The following is a 23,968-nucleotide window of genomic DNA, read 5'->3' on the forward strand; positions in this document are numbered from 1 at the left end:
TGGCCAGATATAGTTCCCAGCTCATATTGTGAACCTGACTCAGTCATGCAAATTTCTCCTGTACAACATCTGGAGGATTCGACCCTTTCTCACTCAAAAGACCACCCAGGTGCTAGTTCAGTCTCTTGTCATCTCAAGGCTTGACTACTGCAACTCGTTCTTGGCTGGTCTTCCTACGCAGGCCATCAAGCCCCTGCAGCTCATCCAGAATGCAGCAGCACGGCTCGACTTCAACCTTCCCAAGTTCAGTCATGTCACTCCACTGCTGCGCTCCCTTCACTGGCTTCCTGTAGCTGCACGCATCAGATTTAAAACCCTGATACTTGTCTAGAAAGCCAAAAACGGACCAGCGCCTCCCTACCTAATGGCAATGGTCAAAACTCAAACTGTACTTCGAGCCCTTCAAGCTTGAAGTACAGCTTGGCTTGACCCACTATCCTTCAAGATGCGTGGAAGACAAGCATCAAGACTTTTCTCTGTCCTGGCTCCCATGTGGTGGAACGAACTCCCACTGGCTGTCCGAACAGCAGGCTCTCTTGCGGTCTTCACATGCAGACTGAAGACATATGGCTTTTTACAGCACTTAAGTGAGCATTAAGTTAAGCGTGATTGTAATTTATTGTACTGCACTTATTGAAATGTATTGTATTGTGCTATGTTTAAGTGTTTTTTTTTCTCTGGGTATCAACATGGGCTTTTGTTTCTAGCATATCTGAGCTCAGGACTAGCTTTCTCTCTAACCTATTTGTAACTAGCAAAGACACTTTCTCTAGGTAGACAACAAAGTACTTTTTGTAAGTTGCTCTGGATAAGAGTGTCTTCTAAATGCTGTAAATGTAAATGTTCATGTACATTGTGTGACTACAACAGCGAGATTAACCTACTTAGAAAGAAAACACAGATTTAGGTTCCCTATGGCTTTAAATATGCACTATTATATACCAATAAATTACACAGCAATAAAACTACAAATCTCTTGTTTTTCGTTCTTTTTGCACTGGCAAATTTAAAATTATTTTTAAAATATGTAATAAAAATGACTTCTAGTTTGTATAGTTACTGTTGGTATGCTCCAACAGAACGGTAAAGAAAAAGCAGCAGTTTGGTCATCGTCTATTAAACTGATGTGCACAGTTGGGGTGCACATAGGTCCATTAAACAGTGACCACCACGACCAAAGACCTTACATATGAAGGCTCACATTTGAACTACAGAAATAACGCTCACTTCAATAATTTACAACAGATTTACAACCTCATTTCCAAAAAAGTTGGGACGCTGTGCAAAAAAGTAAATACAAACAAAATGCAATGATATGCAAATAATTTAAACCCCATATTTCATTGAAAATAGTACAAAGACAACATATCAAATGTTGAAAATGAAAAATTCTATTGTTTTTTGAAAAATATATGCCCATTTTGAATTTGATGCCAACAACATGTTCCAAAAATGTTGGGACAGGGGCATGTTTAACACAGTGTTTCATCACCTCTTCTTTTAATAACACTCTGCAAGTGTTAGGGAACTGAGGAGACCGACTGCTGTAGTTTTGAAAGTGAAATGTTTTCCCATTCTTGCTTAACATAGGATTTCAGCTGCTCAACAGTTTGGGGTCTCCTTTGTCATATTTTTCATTTCATAATGCGCCAAATGTTTTCAGCGGTGACAGGTCTGGCTTGCAGTCAGGTCAGTTTAGCACCCAGACTCTTTTAATACGGATGAACGCTGTTGTAATACATGCAGAATGTGGTTTGACATTGTTTTGCTGAAATAAGCAAGGCCTTCCCTGAAAAAGATGTTGTTTAAATGGCAGCATATGTTGTCAAAACCTGTATATATCTTCCAGCATTAATGGTGCCTTCACAGATGTGCACATCACCCATGCCATGTGCCCTAATGCTCCCCTATACCATCATGAATACTGGTTTTTGAACTGTGCACAGATTACAAGATGAGCTAACCCTTTATCTCAGAGGACAGTGTCCATGATTTCCAAAAAGAATTTCAAATGTTGATTTGTTGGACCACATTCCACTTTCCCTCAGTCCATTTTAAATGAGCTCTGACCCAGAGAAGGTGGCAGCATTTTTGGATCCTGTTTATATATGTTTTCTTTGTGTTTTATAGTTTTAACTTGCATTTGTGGATGCAGTGATGAACTGTTTTCACAGACAGTGGTTTTCATAAGTGTTCCTGAGCCCATGCAGTGATTTCCACTACAGAATTATGTCTGTTTTTAATGCAGTGCCGCCCGAGGGCCCAAAGATCATGGCCAGCAAATACTGGTTTCTGGCCTTGTCCCTTGATTTCTCCAGATTCTCTGAATATTTTAATGATGTTTTTTATACCCAATCATGTTACTGACCTGCTACCAATCAACCACCAGGTGTAGCATTACACAACTTTGCCTTTTGTTGCCCCTATCCCAACTTTTTTGGAATGTGTTGTTGGCTTCAAATTCAAAGTGGGCATCTATTTCTCAAAAAACAATAAAATTTCTTAGTTTTAACATTTGATATGTTGTCTTTGTACTATTTTCAATGAAATAAGGGGTTTAAATGATTTGCACATCATTGCATTTTGTTTTTATTTACATTTTGCACAGCGTCCCAACTTTTTTTGAAATGGGGTTGCACTTTATTTTACCCAAAATCAATCACAAACATCACTGCACATGAGAAATTAGGCAGCTTTGACAATTTCTAAATATACTGGTTACTCCCAAAATGAGGATAACTGGAAAAGATTGAATGAGATCTTATGCTTTCTTATAAAAGGCTTACACTGACTTTATTTGCTACTTTGGTTTCAGAGACGAATGACACTCCAGAACAGGACTGAAAAGACTTCCAGTCAACTGAAATCATAACACATTTTACTTCTGTACTGTGACTGTACGTGTTTCACTTGGAAATGAACTAAAAGTAAAAGTAAAACTTTTGTGGAGTGGAGTTTCTCTAACCACTGGTGCACAGTGATGTAATCCAAAATCAGAAGACGTTTTAGAGACAAAGATAATTTGGTACATTTTAATGGAAAATTACAGGAAAACTAAACTTGCCTTTTAAACAATACCGTCACAGACAGGAACTAACAAGGAAAAAAAAAAGGTAAATTTTGATTTCAGGTTGTCTTGATGCATCTCAGTTCTGGTTGAACTGTGATGCATCACAAAATGTATCACAGTTCTGGTTGAAAAGCACAGAGGAGAAATTATTAAATCTCATTTAAATTTGTCTAACACAAAAAGCAAAATCTAGTTGAAACAAAACACTGTACTGCCATAACAATCTTTCTTGTACACACTTAAAAATGATGGTTCTTCAAGGGTTCTTTAGTAAAGAAAATGGTTCTATACAGAACCATGAACATTCAAAATGAAACAGTTCTTCAGATGAAAAAAGTGCTGTAGATGGTTCAATATAGAACTAAAAAAGGGTGCTTCTATTGTTATGATGTCTGCCTGTCTGTTATAATGGAAGAGCCCTTTTTGGTACTATATAGAATCATTTTCAAAAAGGTTCTATGCAGAACCATCTACAGCACATTCTCCATCAATCTGAATAACTCTTTCATGATGCAAACATCCCTTTAATCATACAAAGGGTTCATTGCGTTTTCATAATTCTGTATAAAACAATTTTCTTTACTAAAGAACCCTTGAAGAACCGTCATTTTTAAGTGTGGACTTAACATGAGAAGGGAAACGTTTTTGACAATATTAAACCTACTTGATTGCAGATAATTGCATTCTGATTTGCTAGTCTTGTATAATTTTACATATTTCAAATAATTATTAGGAAGCCAGAAAGCTGTTTTTAAAAAAAGTGGTGACAAAGCTATATAAAATCTAGAATTGTAATAAAATTAATAACTAGGTGATCAAATCTTGTGGCATAAAACATGACAAATTACTGTAAATACACTATTACTGTTTATGATTTACAATTTATTGATGCCTTGTTACCCAAAGTACTTTAAACACTCAAAAATACATCTTGGTAACTAGTTTATAATATTAACATCTGAACTGTACAACTTCATACTGTGTATGAAAACATTATGAGAAATTTTGAACAGTAGCGCATGCTTGTAATAACAATTGTACAATATTGTTCTAACATGCACAAAGACCTCCAAAATTCATTCATTCACATAAAGCCATGGAATTAGCCATTCAAAGAGAATGGTGTAGAACAGGGAGTTCAAAGAGTGGTGGAGTTACATGTAATAGGTTACATATAGGGTTCTTTAATTTTCTTATTTTAAATATTCAAATTATAAATTTGGCACAATATGAATAACTACTTTTTGCATCATCAAATATCCAAACTGGTACATTTCATTGTGTGTCCATATGGATAGGTTCACATCCATCCAGAATGTATTATCTTCCAGTAATCGGTCAGAATTGTGAAATACTCTATACTGTCCTCTAGCTTGTTGTAAACAAATGCAAGCAGATGTAAGAGACAGAGAGCTATATAATAAACTAATGATCTCATACTTTTCTTATGTAAATATTTTTAAGTTAAACTTCAGATGAGATGAGTCAGACACAAAGTAGTTGAGACTTCTGTGAGACAATATTTTGATTAAAGTGAGAAAATTCAAGGGTTGTTTAAGGGGCTGAATTTCAAAAATAGGAGTAAATTGCTTAAATCTCACACTTATTTTGAATAAAACTTTACTATGTCTACGAGAGGTAAATGACATTAAGAAGATACAGAATAGTTCTTTTCTCTGGGTAGAAAGGAAAAAATGTTCTTATGTTTAATGCAAGTTAATGTAACAAGATTTTATTTCAAGCATATCATGTTCAAACAACATAAAGGGTAATTATGTGTATGTCTACTCTCCAAAATTACACCTTCATCTTTCTGTTTGCTGTCCCATCCATGTGTGTGGGCACAGCCTGACACTCTCACACACATGCATATTCGAACACATACTGCTGCTCCTCATCTAACAGATAGCTCTAACTAAACCACACTGCAGGAAGCAAAAAGAAACAAGGAAAACTTCAAAGTAGCTGGGGGTATAGTCCTTTTTCCTGACACTCATCATTTATGGGGCTCACTGCTTCCCTTATTACTCTAATTACTTCCAACTGCTTCAAGAGGTTTTGATGGAAGAGTAGAGAGAAGCGTGCTGGAAGCACCTGCTGCTCAGCCCTGCACAGGTGGCCTACAGAAACATGTGCATTCTCTTATGGATGCTTCTCGAACCACGCTACAGGAGCAACCTACACAAAAAACTGCAAAAAGGACTGTGTAAACTTTGTGTAAAAACTGTGTAAACAACTGAGATGCATACATTTAAGCAACTGAAATGGTTTCCAAAAAACAAATAAGACTATTTTAAAATCACCACCAACGGTGTTAAATAGCCTAAACTTGATTTAAAGTGGCTCTTAATGATAAATCATAAAAGTACAACTGACTGGTCACATTGTCTTGTTTCTATTTAGTATACATTATAGCTGATTGAAGACTGCAGAATATAGATTTTTAGACTGTGGAAAATCACTTCTGCAAAATGATAGGAAAGGTCCAGGCTGCATCAGTTCAGCAAAACTATGGCACCATCTACTGACCCTTGATAGAGCATCAGAAATCCAAAAGCTGCAAGGAAAAAATTCATATGAAAAATAAACAGTGTGACCAAGCAAAGAGATCACCAGAAAGTCAGACCACTATAAGCTTCGTTAAAGTGCTAAGTGACAGGAAAGCTCTTTTAAAGGGTAATTCTAACATTCCAAGTCATTTGTAAACAAAGTCATTTAGAGGTTGTTTGATACGAAATGCTTCATTCCACAGAAACTTCAAACAAAATTTAAAATTTCTCAAAGCACTGATAGGCACCAGATGTCCTATCAAGTGAGTCATTAATGCCTCTAAAAGCTACATCACAAAATTATTATACAAAATTACATGCCGGACAATAAAGCAAATAGTTAGATTTTAGATTTTTTTTCCAGAAAACAGATTTACCACTATTTTAACATATTAAATCTCAGAAAATTAAATATATATATATATATATATATATATATATATATATATATATATATATATATATTAAATCTTAGAAGACACGGGTAGGTTGACTAGTAATTTTGGATATAAAAAAATGGCTATATTTGCATTGTAGTCATTGCAATTTCTTGTTCCCATCACCATCATTGTACAGAAATCGAACTTGGTAAGAGTCAGTCTTAAGAAAGCAGTACTAACTGTCTTAGAAACCAAGATCATGACACAAAATTTCTTTAGTGGCAAAGAGAATCTGCCGCTCAACCCACTCAGGTCCAAACAAATATACTACAGTAATGTTTGATTCCCAAAAGAAAAAGCTGAAATTGTGAAATGAGTTTGAACACAGTATGCAACTTAGCCAATTAAGTGACTCAGTTCAATATATAATTTGTCTTACATTTAGACACGTTTGTTTAATGTCTTACATACTCACCAACTGAGGCAAAACTTTCTCAACATGCTCCAAATCCACACCGGTGCTGTCTTCATTCTCAGCCTGTTTCATCGTTCGCTGAGCTGCTTCTGAATACAGGGAATCAATGTAAGAATTTCAAGGGAATAAATGCAAAAAAAGAAGGATGCTGACAATGTTGAAATGTGTGTGTGAATGTATATGTCTGTCTGCCCTGCGAGGGACTAGTGACCTGTCCAGGGTGTATCCTGCCTTCCACTCAATGACTGCTAGGGTAGGCTCCAGCTCCCCCCACGACCAGAAGGATAAGCGGCTTAGAAGGTGTGTGTGTGTGTGAAGATGTTGGTGTAACGCATGACGATAGGTTAGTGTTATTAACACGTGTTTATAAGATCACTCCACTCAGGGGCCCCAGAGAAATCTCTTGTTTTCTCCTCTTTATTTCTCTTCAGTCAATTTTAAGAAAGCCATTTTTTCCAACACATTTCCACAAGATTGAAAGACTGTCAGCAACTTCTTGGATGATGTTAGCCAAGCTACCCAGACAGCATTCGGATGTCAGCCATGTCTTGCAGAAACACGGCAAAACAGCCTAGCAGTGTTGCGGGTAAACTATATGTGAGCCAAAAGTTGCCCACATTTAAAATTTAAAAAAGGGGGAAGCACATGCTACCCTTCACTACCTCGCCTGGTGGCAGCATGCAACAGTGGAAGTCCCACCCAACAGGCCTAGCTTTTGCACTAGTGGTTTGGAGTGGTGGGTCAGTTCTGTCAAGTCGTGGTTTGAAACTAGATGAGATGCGGCCCCCAAACGGGCAGAGTTCTGGCAACCGCATCTGAGCCTCTCCTGTGCCATCATTCCATGCGGTATGTGTTGTGTATGTTATGGGCCGTATCAAATTTGCTATTTGGGTACTTGTTAGAAAATATGATATAGCAACTTTTATAGACGCTTTATACGACAAATCCCTAAGGTAAAACATAGGCTGCTTATCATGTAAATTAGCTAGCTAGGTAGCCAAATGAACTGGCTTAACCTAAATCGTATCTTTATTTTTCAAACATGTAACTGTTAATAGTGAACATGACTGGCATAACTTACCTATAACGAAAATTTTCAACATTTCTGTCATGAGACTGGCGGCATCGTTACTGGCTGACGGAAAACAAGAAAAATCTACGTTAGCAAGGTGACAAAAGCGAAAATCAACCGTGTTCAGCAGCTATCTAAATTACTACAACGTCCCTCAGACAACGACAATTGAGTGGATTTTCATTCGGGCTGCAATTTTTATCAGACCTTTGGTTTTGTCGTCCTTGAAAAACAGCGTCAACACTTTGCTGATGGTCTCCTACAAATACATGCAGCGTTAAGGTTCTTGAATTTTTGGACAACTGACATCAAACTATTAGTCAGCTTCAGCGTCTCTGTTTAAACCTACCTTTTTGAAGATTATTTCGGGTTCTGTACCAGCCATTGTTTCAACATAAGCGCGCCGCTTCTGTCATTGGTTGCTTTACTTCTTCTCTCTAACGTACTACACCAGGTGAAGCTGGATCTGCTGCCCTCTTACTGTGACTGTACGCATTAGTGGAGAAAACACCGTTAATGCCGATTTGTCAGACATTTAAAGAAAGCATCAAAGACGCTGTGGCAAATCTTTGGTTAGTTTAAAAAAAAAAAACATACTACAATCAATACACTTCGTTCTCTTAGAGAAAAGCTACATGCATTTCACACGAAAGTTTACGAAGTGTCTAAAAAACACATGTTCACAAGCACCCAGATCTAAATCGGTCCGCTGGCTTATTAAGGTCGGCGCCTTGCTGACTGTTTGCCACTATTGGTCCACCTTCGGACCACCCAGATTATTGTCCTGCATATAAGCTCTAACTAGTTTATAATCTCCTCAAACAGGTTTTAAATGACATTTATTTTACAAAATAAACTAAGACAAATATTACAAATAACTGAGAGAAAAAAAGTGTAATATAAAATGATTTTATAGAAAATGTTGTTGCTGACACTGTGCTAGATTAGAATGATTTACTAATCTAATTTACAAAGTATAAGTAAAAAAGGGAGGAAGGAAAATAAGTAAACTGGAAAATGAAAATGAGTGATGATAAGAGGAATTTTTTCTAATACTCTGCTTAACCACCAGTGGGCTGCTGGGAAAATGCTGACCAAAACACCCGTGGATCACCAGCTTTGCCATCAGCAGGCCAACAGTGGCCCACAATCCTCTAGTTATCAGGGTACACACGTGACATTATGTGATTAATATGTCACATGACATGCTACACCATAAAATTACACAAGTTCCCTCTATGCACACTTAGTGTGGCTTTAGTGAGAACCGTACCGAAACAGATTCAGCAGCAGTCTCACGCAAAATTCATTGGGATACAGACTAGAACCAATCAAACTGGATGATTTTGTTTTGCAGCTGCCTACCCAACATAGAGGAACACATTCAGATGTGAATTAAAATATTTTTATTTATTAATTTAAGTTGTCATACATTTTAGGAGCTTAACCCACTTCATTACTCAAGAGCAAATATTAAATCAGGAACAGATATTTAAAGTTCTTGTTGCTCATGGAGAACTTGTAGCTTATTTATGAGAAACTTCTTATCTTCACCCTCCTAGAAAAACAGAAAAACATAAATACAATAAATACAAAAACCATTAGAAGAGATTCAGGAAAAAGAAAGTAGTGGATTGGAAGCTAAGTTTAATTTTCTACTTGCATTTTCAATTTGCTTCTGCAACAAGGCCATTATTCTTCTCTGACCATCTCCGACCTGAATGTGAATGTAAATAAGAAGTCTAGGGACAAAAATATATCATGGTCAAAACAGAATCAAAGCAACCAAGAAAAGAGAACCATACAGAATCATCTTTTATAGCCCCACACTCACAGGAAAAGTCCTGCAATGGTGAAGAGAAAGAGGGGATTCTCTAATACTGTGTATGCCCAGCTGAGCCAGGTCAGGCTGGGGTTGGATGTCTCTAGGCTCTTCCTCCACTCCTTCCCTGCGAGAAACATACTGGAGAGCATCCTGAAGGGCCCACAGATGGATGATGGCTCGAGTCTGAGAGAGCAGACAGTATCATGCAGAGAATTTTTAAGGTAAGTACAATGGTTCTGGTAGTACAGGATGAAGAAAATAATTAACAGCATACTTGTGTCTGATAATGCCTTAAATGTTTGATCACTGCAAGCACAATGTATTGTTCTGTAGTTAATACAGTCAGTAGTTAACATGCTGATGTCTGCTAATGTTTGGAAAATGCTGCAAACCAGGCTTTTAAGAAGGAGTGCCATCGAGGATGCATGTAAAAATGCCAAACAGCCACACACCACTACTTCCAGTTCAAATATTTACAACAAAATTAACGACTCTCCAGTAGGGGTTGGTTTGCATAGATAAAAAGTGTGAACTAACTTTTTTGTGTACCTGACAATGTGTACATTTGTTTGCACAATAAGTTATTTTGTGAGGAAACTGGTGTGTGCATAGCTTGTTTTCCCTGCACCAACACACAAGATTCAAACTTGAAGACCTTGATTCAATTGAATGAGGGATATAATGGCAAGGAAAATGCATCACTGTGTAACTCCCAGGACTGGAATTGAGAAACATTGATGACACATTATCGGGGAGTTGCACCAATACATTTCAAGTCTGTCTGTGGGAAGGAAATCAAAAGGGTCTTCATACCTCCACATTGTGTATGTGATGCCTGCAGCGGCTCCAAGGAATGAGGGGAAACAGAGGAGTGAGATGAAGAGAGTTGTCATCTGTGTGGCCCTCCATGCCTTCCTAGGTGCTTGGCAGTTCATCATCAAACTAGCCTGTTAAAATGATTGGACTAGTATGCAATAAAAATGACTGCAACAAATAAACATAACAAATAAACTACATATAAATGTCATTAATATAATAACATAATATATTATAACAAATATAATGTACTGATTTCCAAAGCACATTACCCTTTTTAAGTAAAACAAAAGTATCAGTTTCACAATCTGAAATGTGGGCAACAGTGGGGAAAACAGAACCCCAAACCTGGAAAAATATAAGAGAGAAAAGATATCAAACCAAAAGTTTGCAAAGGTTACACATGTTATATCTTTCATATAGGTAGTAACATTACCAAGCAAGCGTCTGGCCATAGATGAGCTCCAAAACATTTCGCGCAATGTCAAATGCGGGCTTTCTCTTTCTTCTTAATACTCCCTGGGTGAAAGCCCTGTGGAAGCAATAAGATTGAGAAGATAACCTTCTAGTAATAGCATTTCTAAAATGCTATAAGAATGACTTACCTCCAAAGAAAATCTCCAAAAATGGTGTGCAGCACACCAAATATTAGATCCATCAATAGGAAACGATAAAGATCCTGCCCAACAAACGTCTCCCAGCACTAATCACAAAAAAGGGAAACATTATTAGGAAATTTTGTCAGTTCTTAGTAAGTGTTCTGAATGAAAGCCTTACTGCAAATAAAGAACAAACAAGAAAAGTCAATGTGCCAATCACCATAATGTATCCATTTTTTAAATGCAAATTCATTACTTTTTAAAACTTTTTAAGTGTCACACTTTACCTCAAGCCTTGTTCCATTTTTTGGAGAAGCAATACTGCCCATCCATCGATAACAAAGAACACCAAGAGTACTTACTTTCAAAAACAAATTCCTACCAAAAAGAAGTACAGATTTACCAGTATATTTCAGTGGATGAGCTTATTGCATCACAACATTATTGCCATGGCCTGAAACATTGTAAGAAACTGCTGCTCTTCCAGATATTATTACAGGCCTCCATTCAGACTCTTTCTGTTCTACATATCTACATGTTTTATGTGTGTCATTTAAAGAGAAGAAACAGTGATGAACAAAAAACAAACAAACAAAAAAAACACATAAAATATAAAATGTGTCATAACTCCTGCACAGGCCATATTTTATGTTAAACAATAATTGTGGATTAGAATCTGCAAGAGTGTGTTCTCTGTAGAGGATGTATACTTATTTTTACTTAGAAAACAACAAAACAAAACAAACTTTTGCATGTGACTGTATGCGAGGTATGGCATTGCACATTGACAACACAGACAACATGCTTATGATATTTCAAATAGGTCATACTTGCTGTATTTTTTTTAATAAGACAAATATTAAGGAAAAAACATAGCAGACATTCTGTTCATGCTTGCTCATCACTATTTCACCAAATCTAAATGTTCATGCACTGACCTTATGATGGCAACATAAATGCAAAGGCTAGGTGAATCATAGCTCTCCATCCATGCCACCATGTTGAAGACACTAGGCATCAGATGATTTAGACCACATACTAGAAACGGCAGTGCCAACAAACTCTCATCTGGCCTTATATTATTTACCTATAGATCAAAACAATGAAACAGAGAGAAAAAAGGACATATGTTGCATTTTCAAACCTACATTAGCTTAATAGTTAAAGCATTAATGAATCAGTTTCACATCAGCTCTGTTCAGGCTCTCACAGAGAGCTACACTGCAAAGCAAATTTAACATTGTAAAAATGAATTGAACATTACACATATGTTTCCAGGCCTAATCAGCATCATACATCAGTCCAATTTTCACATTTCAGCCTGGCCTTTGGCATGGCATGTTATTAAACTGGGCTGCATTGTTGCAATTGTACATATTGTTAATGTTTTTTTGCTACATTTACACGTTAGAAAATCTTGGGATCTTTTAGATGAAATTGAGATTTGCGTATGGTTCAGTTTGTAAAATGGAGATGAAGGGTTAGCATGTTACTCTTAAAGGAATACTCCAACATTTTTTCACCCTAATCACCCTAATCAAAGGTGGAAAGTAACAGATTGTATTTAATCTCATCACATTACTTAAGTACACTTTTCCCAGGAACAGTACTTTTTTGAGTAGAGTTAAATCATACTTTTACTCATTTCCTTTTACTTTTAGTTACTTTCTAATAAAGTACTTTTACTTCTCTACTTACTTCTTTAACTTTTAATAATGTGACTGAGTAAAAAATAAATGTGTGCTGCAGCTCATGAACCAATTAGAAGAAATAAATTTAAATTTAAAACATTTATGTTTGAAAGCCAATGAGAACAGAGCAGCTCCCAGCTGCAAAAACACTTCAGCACTGATGAGTTTAGACATGCTTGTGTAGTGGAGAAAGAAAGAGGAGAATGTTACAAGCACACACAAGGAACAGAATTCATCCAAACAGTTTGGCAATAGTTCACAAAATGACATTTTAATTACGGTGAAATTTAACTCAAATGAAGTCATTTTAAGCTTTACTAGACTAGTTAAACTACAGCAGTTTGGGTGGTTATAACATACCTGTGAACTTAACCATGATAGAAATAGGTGGATAGTTGATGGAATCCTGTAGATTTTAGCAAAAAGTCTCTTGTCTAAAGGCCTTTTTGTTTTTATTGCTTCCACTTATGTCTTTAAAAATGGGGGTGGCAGATGGCTAATAGACATTGATCAATAAACTTAATAATAATATAAAACGATCAGAAACAGATGTGTGTAAATTAGTCCTGAGTTCTGTCCACTCTTTTTGTCCATTTTGACCAGCATGTCAAATCTCCTGTGATGCTACAATATTTACAGCACACTTACAGTCACTACAAAATTGTTCTCCTAGTTCTGACTTTTCAATGCAATTAAATTAATAAGCCCATCAAAAGAAAATTTAGGACATTTAATACACATTTCTAATTTCATTTTTGTAGCCTTTTTAAATGTCAGTGAGCAAAATCAACACTATGTGGCAAAGGAAAAAATAAGTCATGAGTAAACCATGAGACTTAACAGCTATGTTCTAAATAACATCTCTGAGGTCGCTGACAAGTGTGAAGTGAGAAGTGACAAGTGATAAGGGGTGTAAACAAGACACGACTGGTCGGCAGCTCTGTTAGCATGTTTTGCAATGTGATTTCTGCTGATACGCTTATCTGTTTTTCTGCTGCATGCACAAACATTTCTGAATTATAGGATGAATGCTAAAAAGTAACCTTTCACCTAATACATGATGACCACCCACTCCACAGTTGCCTTCATGTCTTCCTTACATTTTCTCTGTCTTCAGAGAAGACGTAGACAGTCAACACACAGCAGAAAATGCAGGTCAGAGAAATACCCCATGCGGTGAAGTGAAGAGCCATCCAGATCAGCCTGGTTGTCAATTTCCCTTTTGGATTTCCAGAGTGAAGCTCACAAAGCATCTCCTATCAAAAGAGAAACACTAACATTCGAAAAGGACAAAAAAATCACCTAAAAGGGCAGCAAAATATAAACTGCTGTTCTTGATACATGACACTACTATGTTGTGCTGAGAATGGTCCACCACTTAAATAATATCTTATCAGTGGTGTGGTCCTTTCCCTCCCATGAATGCTGTGGATGGGGGATTACAAATTGTGTGGCAACTGTTGGGCTACAGTAAGTAATAGTATACCTACAGTTACACTAATTGTTCTTTTGTATGTCTAACGAGTGTAGGTAAAGGATTCAATTCAGCATATTTCATAGTTACTAAAACTGCTTTTTTTAGAGATGCAAAAATCATTCATTTTACCACAGTAACATACACAATCCACATGCAGGACATTACACATTTTTATGGTGCTTTTTTTGCCAGAGCAACTTAAAATTTAATTATGTATCAGAAGCTGGCGATTGTTGCATTATGAGCCTTGCCCAAACACTCTTATTGGCATTTGTGCTTGCCCAAGCAGGAAGGCAGTAGTGTTTCCTACAATGCTATACCAAACCACTTGATGCTAATCATTTATACTGCAATTGATTGATACATTTGTTTTAATCATAGAACATTGTGTTACATTTGAAGAGCATTACACAAACCTTCTCTTCAGATTTTAAGTGACAATAGCAGCTTGACTATCACACCCTTGCATACTTCTCTTTTTTTTTTCTTAACCTCATCTCAGTTTCAAATGCTATTTAAATCTGCTGTCTCTGTGCATCTGTGTAGATGTCCTTTAGTCTTGCTTAGACCAAAACTCTCTCACCTTTAGTTGTGTGCAGAGGTTCTCTGCCTGCATTTGAACAGATGTCATTTTGCTAACTTTGAAATCCCAAGAGCTGAAGACCTTCAAAGCCATGTTGCCATGAGATTTAAACACGTGAAAACTCCCCCCTAATGTCCTGAACACACTGTTCAAGAAAAAAAAAATATATATATAATTTCAGTCATGGACAATCTTCTTTAAAAGCAGTTAAAACGTTTTTTAATCTGGGCAGACAAACAAACTAACCTGTAGACAAGCATTATGCAGGTGGCAAACAGACCTGTCCCAATAGTTAGTAAATATGCCAGGCGTATGTTGTATGCCTGTGCATTGCAAGGCTCAGTTTTGGTGCCAGAGCTGCAGCTCTTGTCCTCTGTATAGTTGTAGTAGCCATAAAACATTAAAGAGTTAGTAAGGATGCCCTAATGAAAAAAAAAAAAAAACATTATTAAACAAACTTTTCCAATTAAATGGTGCAGAGTGCTCAAATGCTTATAGGCCACGGCACACTGACACAACTTTCTCCAATATACACCAACAAAAACCCAAACCTTGGGTAAGTATGCTATACTTATGCTATAAGTATGCTATATATATGACTGCTGTGAGTCTCTACATGGCCCAACCCCGTGCACACTGGTTCATGCACATTGGTGGATTGTCAGTTCTTATTCTGGAGACTACAGGGCCAGCTGCCAACCATAGGCTATCTTGGCTCAGTGAAACTTACATGCAACTATTTACATATGTATATGTATATGTTTTGTATATGTATATGTTTTGTTGATTTTCTAAGTGAAAATAAGGTAACACATCGTCTACAGAGAACAGACTTCTTATGTTAAACTCAGCAAATAAATAAAAACTGAAATTTGCAGAAAAAATATGACCGGCGTTGTTCAAACTGTTGCATGCAACTGTAGATAATGACATAGCAGGCTACCCAAGCAAAAAATGCTCACACAAGCAATTGCAACAAGTGGCTACTGGCTAGCTAACTGGTTATCACTAATAAGCAACAATGTTCCAAAAGACCATGGTCTGTTTTATTTTATTGTTCATGATGTGTGAATACAGTTGAAATACTGCTGCTTAATGTTATCATGTGGTGCATTATCAGCATTTTGATTCATGAAACTTTTCGCAAAGTTCAGATGGCTTCAACTGTTGTGGCTGAGTTTCAAATAAGTTTCAAATTAGTTGCAGGAAACTCTTTATTATGTAATGCACATAAAAATCAGTGTTTCATGAAAGTTTGACCATATAAAGCTAGCCAACATCTTGGGGAATGTTGGTTCAGTATGCCATGGCTTTTAAAAGTTTGTTCTTACGGTGCCAGTAAAAATGTTGAGGCCCATGAAACTGATCTTGTTAGCACTGTGATGTGGGTGGTGGATTACTTCAGGCAGGACCAGGAAAAGGTTGATGATCAGGGAGAGGAAGACGTTATACAGCAGTAGAGTCCTGAGGAAGAGGAAATAAGAGAGTGCTCCAGTCCCAAAGCGGCCACTAACCTGCTTCAATGCCCCATGCCAAAGTTGCACAGAGGTCAGCAGGGAATGAACACCCTGTCGAGCGCCACGAAGGCTCTGTGAAACACATATACATACACACACATGTCCAAGAAAACAACACATGAATATAGTGTTTAAAAAAAGCCTTTCATGCTTGATCGACTACACAGTAATGTTAAACAGATACTTCACTAACAAATTCTAATGAACAAAAATGGTAATTCACACAACTGAGCATGATTTAATTTGCATAAGATTAACTGGCCTCTACTCTATAATGGTGAATTATTATGAGCTGCCAGTTTTTGTAGAAAGTATTTCTTGAGACTAACTGAGATTACTCAGATGCCTTTTCCAATAAAAACAAATTCACCTTTCCAAGGCGTACTTGAAAGTGACTATTTCTTGAAGTTTCCACTGAAAGAATTTGACCCCTTCTCTCACGACACACCAGTGCTCTGGAGAAAAATTTGGATTGCAAAGCAAAAACAGACATCATTACCTGACTGTATTTTAAGTCTCTAGAGGTTCTAAAATGTTGTTATCATACCTGAGTTCACTTTTCTCAGTCAGACTTATGGGCATCACACGCAGCTTACGCGCACACTCGTCAAGAGGCAAAGCCTGTAGGGTCCTCAGCAGATGCCTCGTCTGGGGCACTATGGCCCGCAAAAAAGCAAGATTGTACACATCCAGACACATGCACACATTAAAAGAGTAACATAATCTAACAATCAGACTTGCTCAGTATATATATCAAGGCCCTACATGATTGTTTGCAAAAACATGAGATAAAATATGAATAGGGCTGCACAATATTGGTTTTTGTTCATTATTCTGAAATTGGTCTATGCAGTAATAGAAGACTATTATCATTTTTTAATAATTAAAAAATATGTATATATTTAATATATATGATAATATATTTATTCATGTAATATGTGAGCATTTTCTGCTTAAAAAAACAATGCCACTTCATATTCATGTACTGACAGACTGTATGTAAACATATGTGTCCTAACCCTCATGAATGAGGCCTTTATGAGACTCCATGTCATTGTCTCTGTTGCTGGTCCCAGGGACCTGGGAGAAATCTTTCACAGAAGAGTGATCCCGCTGCGAGAGGACAGCTGCACTCCATCCTTATGACATGGAAAGAAGGCTTTGTAATCTGTTATGTTAAAGCCAAGCTTTAAAAAAGGGAAAAGAATGTGATATGAAGTTGCAAAATATGACATTGATCATTAGCTACCATTAATTCTTAATTATGTGTCGTAAGTTGTTGTAGAAAGTATGTTTTAAGATTAATTGAGATGATTTGGTTGGCTTACAATTAAAACACATTTTGTTAATAAATACTAAACAGTGGCCTAAGTGGATATTTTCTTTGGGTCTTTGTGCCATTATGTTGAAAGTGAGGAGAATTCAGCTTACAGTAACTGTAACAAAAACTACTGTAACAAAAACAGTACTGATATGGAATAATGAATGCCATCTTACCCACTGAGCGACTTGGCATGGATGACAGCACCCTTTGAGTGGCAGCAGACCACTTATTCCTGGTGAAAGCATTTGTCCGCTCAGCCTTATCTATGTGTGCTGGGCCAACAAATATGCAAAATCACAAGGTTTTATGTTTATATTTGCTGTGACCTAAAAAGTGATAGGTCAGAGCAAATATAAACATAGAGGAGTCCACTAACACAATCTATACATTCCAAGACACTTAAAAAATCATTTGCAAGGTTATTTAGACCTCCAAAAGTGTTTTTTTTCTCAGTGGCAGGTGTGTCCAAACTGTTTACCTTGGGGGGTCAAAGGTTAGTGTTAGTGATGGGCTGTGGGCCAAAAAGACAAAACAATATGCAAATAAAAAAAGGTAGGTAGGATTTAAATTGAGATTGTAAAATTGTATTTTATAACATTACAGAACATATTGTTACTAACATACAAAAATATTACTGATATTATTATAATAAAATCAATATTACTAACGATAAGGAAATTAAGAATTTGATCATTTATATATAGTAATATGTAATATTATTTAATAATATAACAATTATTATAACAAATAAAACAATTATCTCATTGTGTGATGAATGGGTTTAGAATAACTTTCTGGTGGGCCGAATCAAACTTTAGCCTGCATGACACTCTTTGAGCAGTTTTTCGCACATCTATTTATAAGATTGTATAGTGTTTACATTTACAGAATTGTACTCATACTTACTGCTCTTTCCCCCCATAAAGTCCATCTCAACTGTCTCAAAGTCTTCATCTGTATTGGAACTTGTTTCATGGCCATTGTCCTCTGAACATCTAGCGAGACAAGGTCAATTGTGTGCACACATGTACACAAAATCTTCATGCATCTTTTCATGTAAAAGGAAATACTCATCAAAGCAGATACTCTATAAATAACCATAACAGAAAAGGCAGGAAGCCAAGAGAAATGCAAGTTCTAGCAATAATACAGGTGACAAAATTCATGGGATCAATCACAAAAATGTATATATTTCACAGCAGTAAAAGGTAATCAATAGATGAAAACAGCAGCATGTACAAGCAGATCATAAACAAGGTATGTGAGTTTGCAAAAGCACTTCCCATTTTAGAGGTAGCTGGATAACAAGTCATAAACTGTGACAATGGTGGCTAAGAACAATATTGTTGAGAAATGTAAAGGCACAAAATACTTTAATGGTAATTCTGACGGTTATTGTTAGAGAAATTATTTTAGATCTTTTTAACTTACTGAGAATGCAGTTCTGTCTGGCAGACCACAGCATTGTTGACACTGCAAGCCATCCCAGCGAAGTGTGAGAAGTTCTCTGTGCCTCTTTGCTTTCTTAGGTTCATCCCCACCCCCACCTCATACACACACACATTCACACATTTCTATGTACAGTTCTGTGTTCAGTCATCTGAGAAGGAGTTTGACTGTTTCACATGGTGGAGAAGCTAAACAACCAATAACAGGATGCCAGCTAATATGTAACTCAATTTGTCTTTTTTCATTTTAGCTTGTTGAGATTTGGACTCATGATACAGCTTCAGTGGGGAAATTTGCAAATTGAAGTTAAAGCTGTTGGTTAAGGCTCTGATATTCCTCTACACTACATTTGAATTTAATTAAGTTATTCAGTCTATGGCACCTGGGTGGAATCTTCTGTAAGACTTCATCCCCATTTTTGGAGAGGGAATAACAATTAATCTACTTTATGTAACCTCCAACTGCCATTCTCCTAAACCACAATAGTTCAGGCAAAATAATGCTTTTTGAAATTATCTGTCCTTTCTGTCACTTACTTAAAGAGTAATTCTTTTTACATGGATTCCAAACAAACTAAAAAAAAACATCTAGAATTAAGCTGAAAAATCTTACAACAATCTTATAATGAGCAGTATTATATATCTTGACTACATTGACTGTTTTAGTTGGCAAATCATATTGTTTTGTATAATGCATAGCAGGGGTGTCCTGCATATTTTGTGGTTTTCTTGCTCAAACAGACTTGCTTCAACTCAGCATTTAGTTCTCATATGTAGGAGAGCCTGTAGCATGTTTAAAACATGTGGTAGAGCAGAAAAAAACTCTAGACTGTGCTGTGCAATGGCCCTCTGATTTTGGACACTGATGTTGTAGAGCCCTGTGCGCTAAAGTACTTCCTCTGTATCAATGTAGCAGTATACTGCCATCTTAAGGAATCTATCAGTGCTACACATTAAGGTGGGTGAAACATATCAATGTAACATTCAATATGTTCTTGCATGACTCCTGCAAATTTGGGCAATACAAACTTTCATAAAAACTATAGTGAAGTTATAGTTAATTATAGCAAGACAAGCGTTTGGCCTTCTTTAAAAATCATATTACATTTACACATTACATTTCTATTTCCTCTGTGCATATACAAGGTAATTATTAGTTACAGTCTTTGCACTAAAAGACAAAATGTGCTTGTAACTTTCAAATAGCTATTAACACAGTTAGTTAACACATTAACACAGAGCCATAGAAGCTGCATGAAGTGTCATTTTGTGACTATGGCTTTATATTTTCAGGCTCCATGCATAATTGTGGCTGTACATGCTTAAAGGAAGGTGATAAGTAAAATGTGCCGTGATGTGTGTATTAGAAAATGATGTATTCTGTTGTGTAATTTAGTCAGCCTTACGGAACATGTTTTGTCACCCAATAACTGTGAAGCCTTTTCTTCAGGCATTTGAAGGATCAAATATCCCCAAAAGAATTATTATTCACAATGGTACAGCAGGCGACAGAGTACATACTGAGCTGCAAGACTGTTGAAACGTAGGCACATAGTTATGTGGGGGTATGGGTGTGTGTGAATATTGTTGCCTTCCATCAGCCCTAGTAGCTCTCTGCAAAGTGGACTACACAGGGTATTCAGACATCATAAGGGAGATTCCAAACCATAAGGAGTAAAAGGGGAACTTCAAACTGTCTATTAGTATTCAGCAAGTTGATGGGATGTTTAACCCATCAGTTGCTGCGTGCAGTGTGCAAAATACTGGTTTTAGGAGGTCCCATGTTGGCTGGCTACTAGCATTGCTAACTTACTTGCCTTAGCGGCGCTCATGCTAGCTTCAGTGGTATCAAAGTGTATGGTTCAACACTTTTGAACCAAGAGTTTTGGAAAGGCTCTTGTCTGGTTTGGTACTGCATTCTTCCACACATTACTTGAGATCTTACACATCTTTTCTTCTGTCTTCGATTTGAGAAATAAGTAACAGTTCACTCTTTTCACTAAATTCTTGGAAATTGGGCAAGTTATCAGATTCACAGATATGCTTCGGCATACTGTAAAATTTTTAAGAGGTACTCTGAGCATAGTTATAGTTGCTAGGCTATGTAGGACCAACAGGGTCAACTAACTTGCTACAGCGCCACGCTGAGCCGCATCAGTGCTGCATATAATATTAAAGACAGAAGCTAAATAGGGATAATTCAGGATAAATAACGACCTTTACCTGAATTTGTATTTGAGTGTCTATTTTTCCCTCACGAATGGCATAATTTCATGATAAGTTTATTTTCAGAGACCCTCCCAGAATTTAGATTTTGAGACATTCAGGGGATCCAATAGATTATTTAGGTGGTCTTGGACCCTTAGGATCTCCTGTATTTTGCATCTTGATTGCATGACCCCTGATAATCATCTGGTGGTCAAATCAGCTGCCAGACCTGCAGGGAGCAGCAGAAGGGAGCAGAAGGAGGGAGTAGAGCAGTGCAGGCCCAAATGAAAGAGCACCTGAATGTAGTTTACATGTCACAACATCACAGTTTACTTATGTGTGTGAGTGCTATTAATTTTTAAGTAGCAATTTCTGCTGCGTAATTTCAACCATTCGATCCAAATTCTACAGACACAAAAATATCCTGATAACAAGAAAACGGTTCCCATTAAAAGTTAATACACACACACACACACACACACACACACACACACACACACAAGGTGTGTTGCAGGTCTATGGTCAGATAGTGACCAAAGCTGGCAAACTTCAGGAGAGTTAGAGAGTAGGCATGCTTCAGGTAATGTGATAACCAGCAAAGTCATCAACTTAGCTAGGAGCCTGTCAAAATGGCAAGTTAGGCTAACTAACACATGTCTATCAAAATATTCCACTGAATTAAAATCTTTTTAAACAGGTCACAGGTCATTTTATTACACAATAGTTCAGATTTTAACTGTAAGATTACTGTGCTTACATTTACAACTTTATGTAATTGTGCTGCTTTCAAGTGGTTGAGAAATGAAGCCACCAGTAAATCAAAACAAAGCCACGCTCCTGAGTGCCGCAACCGTCTAAGCGTTAGCCCTATCATCAGGAGATCGCGAGTTCGATCCCTGGTGATGCTACAGCCGTAGCCGGGAGTTGAAGAGAGCACAACGCTTCGCTCTCTCTGGGTGGGTAGGATGGCCCCTCCTTCTCCCCCATCACTTAACGCTAACGCTGTGCTAGTCAGCACAGGCGTCTGTTAGCTGACGTGACAGATCTGACGGTTGGCGCTTTCCTCCGAGCGCGTTCAGCTGTCCAATGACGTTCGAAAAGAGGCGGTGGCTGGCTTCACAGGTCTCGGAGGAAGCCTGTGTTAGCCTTCGCCCTCCTAGCGTTGATAGTATCGTGTGACTTGGGGGGTCCTAACTAGCGGGTGGAATTGGCGACGACTAAATTGGGTTAAAATCCAAAAAAAAAGAAACACAAAGTAATCACATGACACTGTAAAACGGGTACTAATTGTAATGGTGCAGCAATTTTTAAATTTGTACAATCAACTACAACAGCCTTTTTCGCTATTTATTTGCTATACAAATCAAATGTGACCAGTGTGGATGATCAAGTTTCTCCCTGGAGAAAACTGCCAACCAGTCTGCACTTTAAAATTGCAGTTGTTACTGTAACGTTAGGTTTTATCCAATTATCAAATTTCAGTTCGCATAGGTTTTCTTATGTTTACTCATGTAATGAAAAGTCAGTTATCCTGAAGGTAACTAATGTCAACAAAGCCAAATAACTTATTTTATTTACTTGCTAAATACAGCATCAACATTTGTGAAATTTTAGCAGAGGTAGTAAAAAACCTGTGTTGGTGTTTTCCATTAGGAAATGTGTTGCTAATGATCTTTATTAAGTTTACATGCTGTTGTCTCCATATTAACCTTATGATAAATGTATGTGATACACTATATGTCCAAAACAACATTACTGTGAAGATTTGATTGCATTCAGCCAAAAGAGCATTAGTGAGGTCAGGTACTGATGTTGAATGATCAGTTCTGGATTACAGAACTGTCTGGATTACAGATCCAGTTCTGGATTACAAACCTTATACAAATGCATTAGATATCGCTTCATCACTCCACAGAATGCAGTTTCACTGCTCCAGAGCACAATGCTGGAGGGCTTAATACCCCTCTAGCTCCCCTGTATCCTATGTGACTGCTCCAGAGCATCCCACGCTGTTGACAATGCTTTTCTATGCATTTTCTTATATCATAATTCTGTATTGTGTCTCTGAATTGTGTCAGATGAAATGTAAACTGTTCATTGTCTTATTTTTGTGCTTGAGGCAAAATATAGGTCCTAGCTATCATTGTTTTATTTCAAATATAATTAATTTAGCAAACAAACAGTTTCTCAAAAGTTGTACAGTACCACTAATAATGAGTCCTTTTCGAGATCTGTGTATTAATATAACATCACAAAACTATAAACAACAATGTATATGAAAATACCGAATGACATGATAATTGCAACTTTACCCCATTTACAAAGTAATGCACATTGTTTAGGAACTCATTTAAAGTAATATTATTATGTAATATGTTTTCCTCAACGTTGACAACAAATGCAAATAACAAAAAGCAAGTGTAGATCTAGACATATGGAAAACAGAGCACAAGGCAGCTATGTGCATGTGTGTGTTTCAGTATTTTAAGCTCTTTTCAGCTTCTTAATTTACAAATCTTTTTTGCTTATTTGACCTTTTTACTTCAGGCCTTCTATGTGTAAACAACATTAAACAAAACTACATATACAATGGAACAACTGGCATTGTCTTTTTTTCATTGCAGCACCAGATGTCTTCTTCAGGAGCTTAAATTAAGGCTCATCTCCCATTGCAACCTCCTCCACTACACATCTGTGTCTACTGGCAGACTCTGACAATGTATCTGTGACATCCCCGATTCCTGGGCCGATACAGCACCAGCCGTTATCACCATTGGGACAATCAGAAGGACCAGACTATGGGGAAAAATGCCACCCCACTGGCATTTCATCTGTTCAAAAATGGTTTCAGTAACACACCATGTCCTTGACTGCCTGTTGAATTGGGCTTTAACTGGCTCCCTGTATGGTGTGATGATGTGTTATTAGATTATC

The 23,968-nt window shown here is 37.0% G+C and overlaps 2 protein-coding genes across 7 annotated transcripts; both read right to left on the reverse strand.

Moving 5' to 3' along the window:
- Nucleotides 1–3,522: 3,522 nt before the first annotated feature.
- On the reverse strand, nt 3,523–8,246 carry cenpx (centromere protein X). Its single transcript, XM_036590161.1, has 5 exons — nt 7,896–8,246; nt 7,754–7,805; nt 7,556–7,609; nt 6,475–6,563; nt 3,523–5,627 (listed from the first exon to the last, which is right to left on the reverse strand). The coding sequence occupies exons 1-5, from the start codon at nt 7,929–7,931 to the stop codon at nt 5,613–5,615; spliced, it is 246 nt and encodes an 81-aa protein (XP_036446054.1). The 5' UTR covers nt 7,932–8,246; the 3' UTR covers nt 3,523–5,612.
- Nucleotides 8,247–8,947: 701 nt separating this feature from the next.
- LOC118821468 (transmembrane channel-like protein 6) lies at nt 8,948–18,911 on the reverse strand. Of its 6 annotated transcripts, none has more exons than XM_036590091.1 (19): nt 18,810–18,911; nt 18,285–18,373; nt 17,552–17,650; nt 17,074–17,193; nt 16,602–16,710; nt 16,425–16,509; nt 15,869–16,126; nt 14,784–14,959; nt 14,538–14,682; nt 13,578–13,733; nt 11,725–11,873; nt 11,074–11,107; nt 10,793–10,890; nt 10,624–10,719; nt 10,460–10,535; nt 10,185–10,318; nt 9,381–9,554; nt 9,210–9,288; nt 8,948–9,104 (listed from the first exon to the last, which is right to left on the reverse strand). In XM_036590091.1, exons 1-19 carry the CDS (start codon nt 18,860–18,862, stop codon nt 9,039–9,041), a joined length of 2,196 nt encoding a protein of 731 aa, XP_036445984.1. In that variant the 5' UTR covers nt 18,863–18,911; the 3' UTR covers nt 8,948–9,038. The 6 variants fall into 6 exon arrangements, with proteins under 6 accessions (XP_036445984.1, XP_036445983.1, XP_036445985.1 ...); XM_036590090.1 differs by having other exon boundaries at nt 11,074–11,164; XM_036590092.1 differs by having other exon boundaries at nt 11,074–11,164; nt 17,857–18,373; nt 18,810–18,868.
- Nucleotides 18,912–23,968: the final 5,057 nt, after the last annotated feature.

The sequence above is a fragment of the Colossoma macropomum genome, unplaced genomic scaffold, assembly GCF_904425465.1.
Source record: "Colossoma macropomum unplaced genomic scaffold, Colossoma_macropomum, whole genome shotgun sequence".
Lineage (NCBI taxonomy): Eukaryota > Metazoa > Chordata > Actinopteri > Characiformes > Serrasalmidae > Colossoma > Colossoma macropomum.

Bases quoted from the DNA above. Each gene is read 5' to 3' on its own strand.
- cenpx (XM_036590161.1), bottom strand. From the start codon at position 7,931: ATGGCTGGTACAGAACCCGAAATAATCTTCAAAAAG. The intron at 7,610-7,753 runs GTCTGATAAAAA...GTTTTCCGTCAG, and splicing joins CAAGGACGACAAAACCAAAG to CCAGTAACGATGCCGCCAGT. The intron at 6,564-7,555 runs GTAAGTTATGCC...CCCTGTATTCAG, and splicing joins GTTGAAAATTTTCGTTATAG to AAGCAGCTCAGCGAACGATG.
- LOC118821468 (XM_036590090.1), bottom strand. From the start codon at position 18,862: ATGGCTTGCAGTGTCAACAATGCTGTGGTCTGCCAGACAGAACTGCAT. The intron at 14,683-14,783 runs GTTAGTTTGTTT...TTTCTTGAACAG, and splicing joins TGCATAATGCTTGTCTACAG to TGTGTTCAGGACATTAGGGG. The intron at 9,105-9,209 runs GCAAGTAGAAAA...CTGTTTTTCTAG, and splicing joins TGCAGAAGCAAATTGAAAAT to GAGGGTGAAGATAAGAAGTT.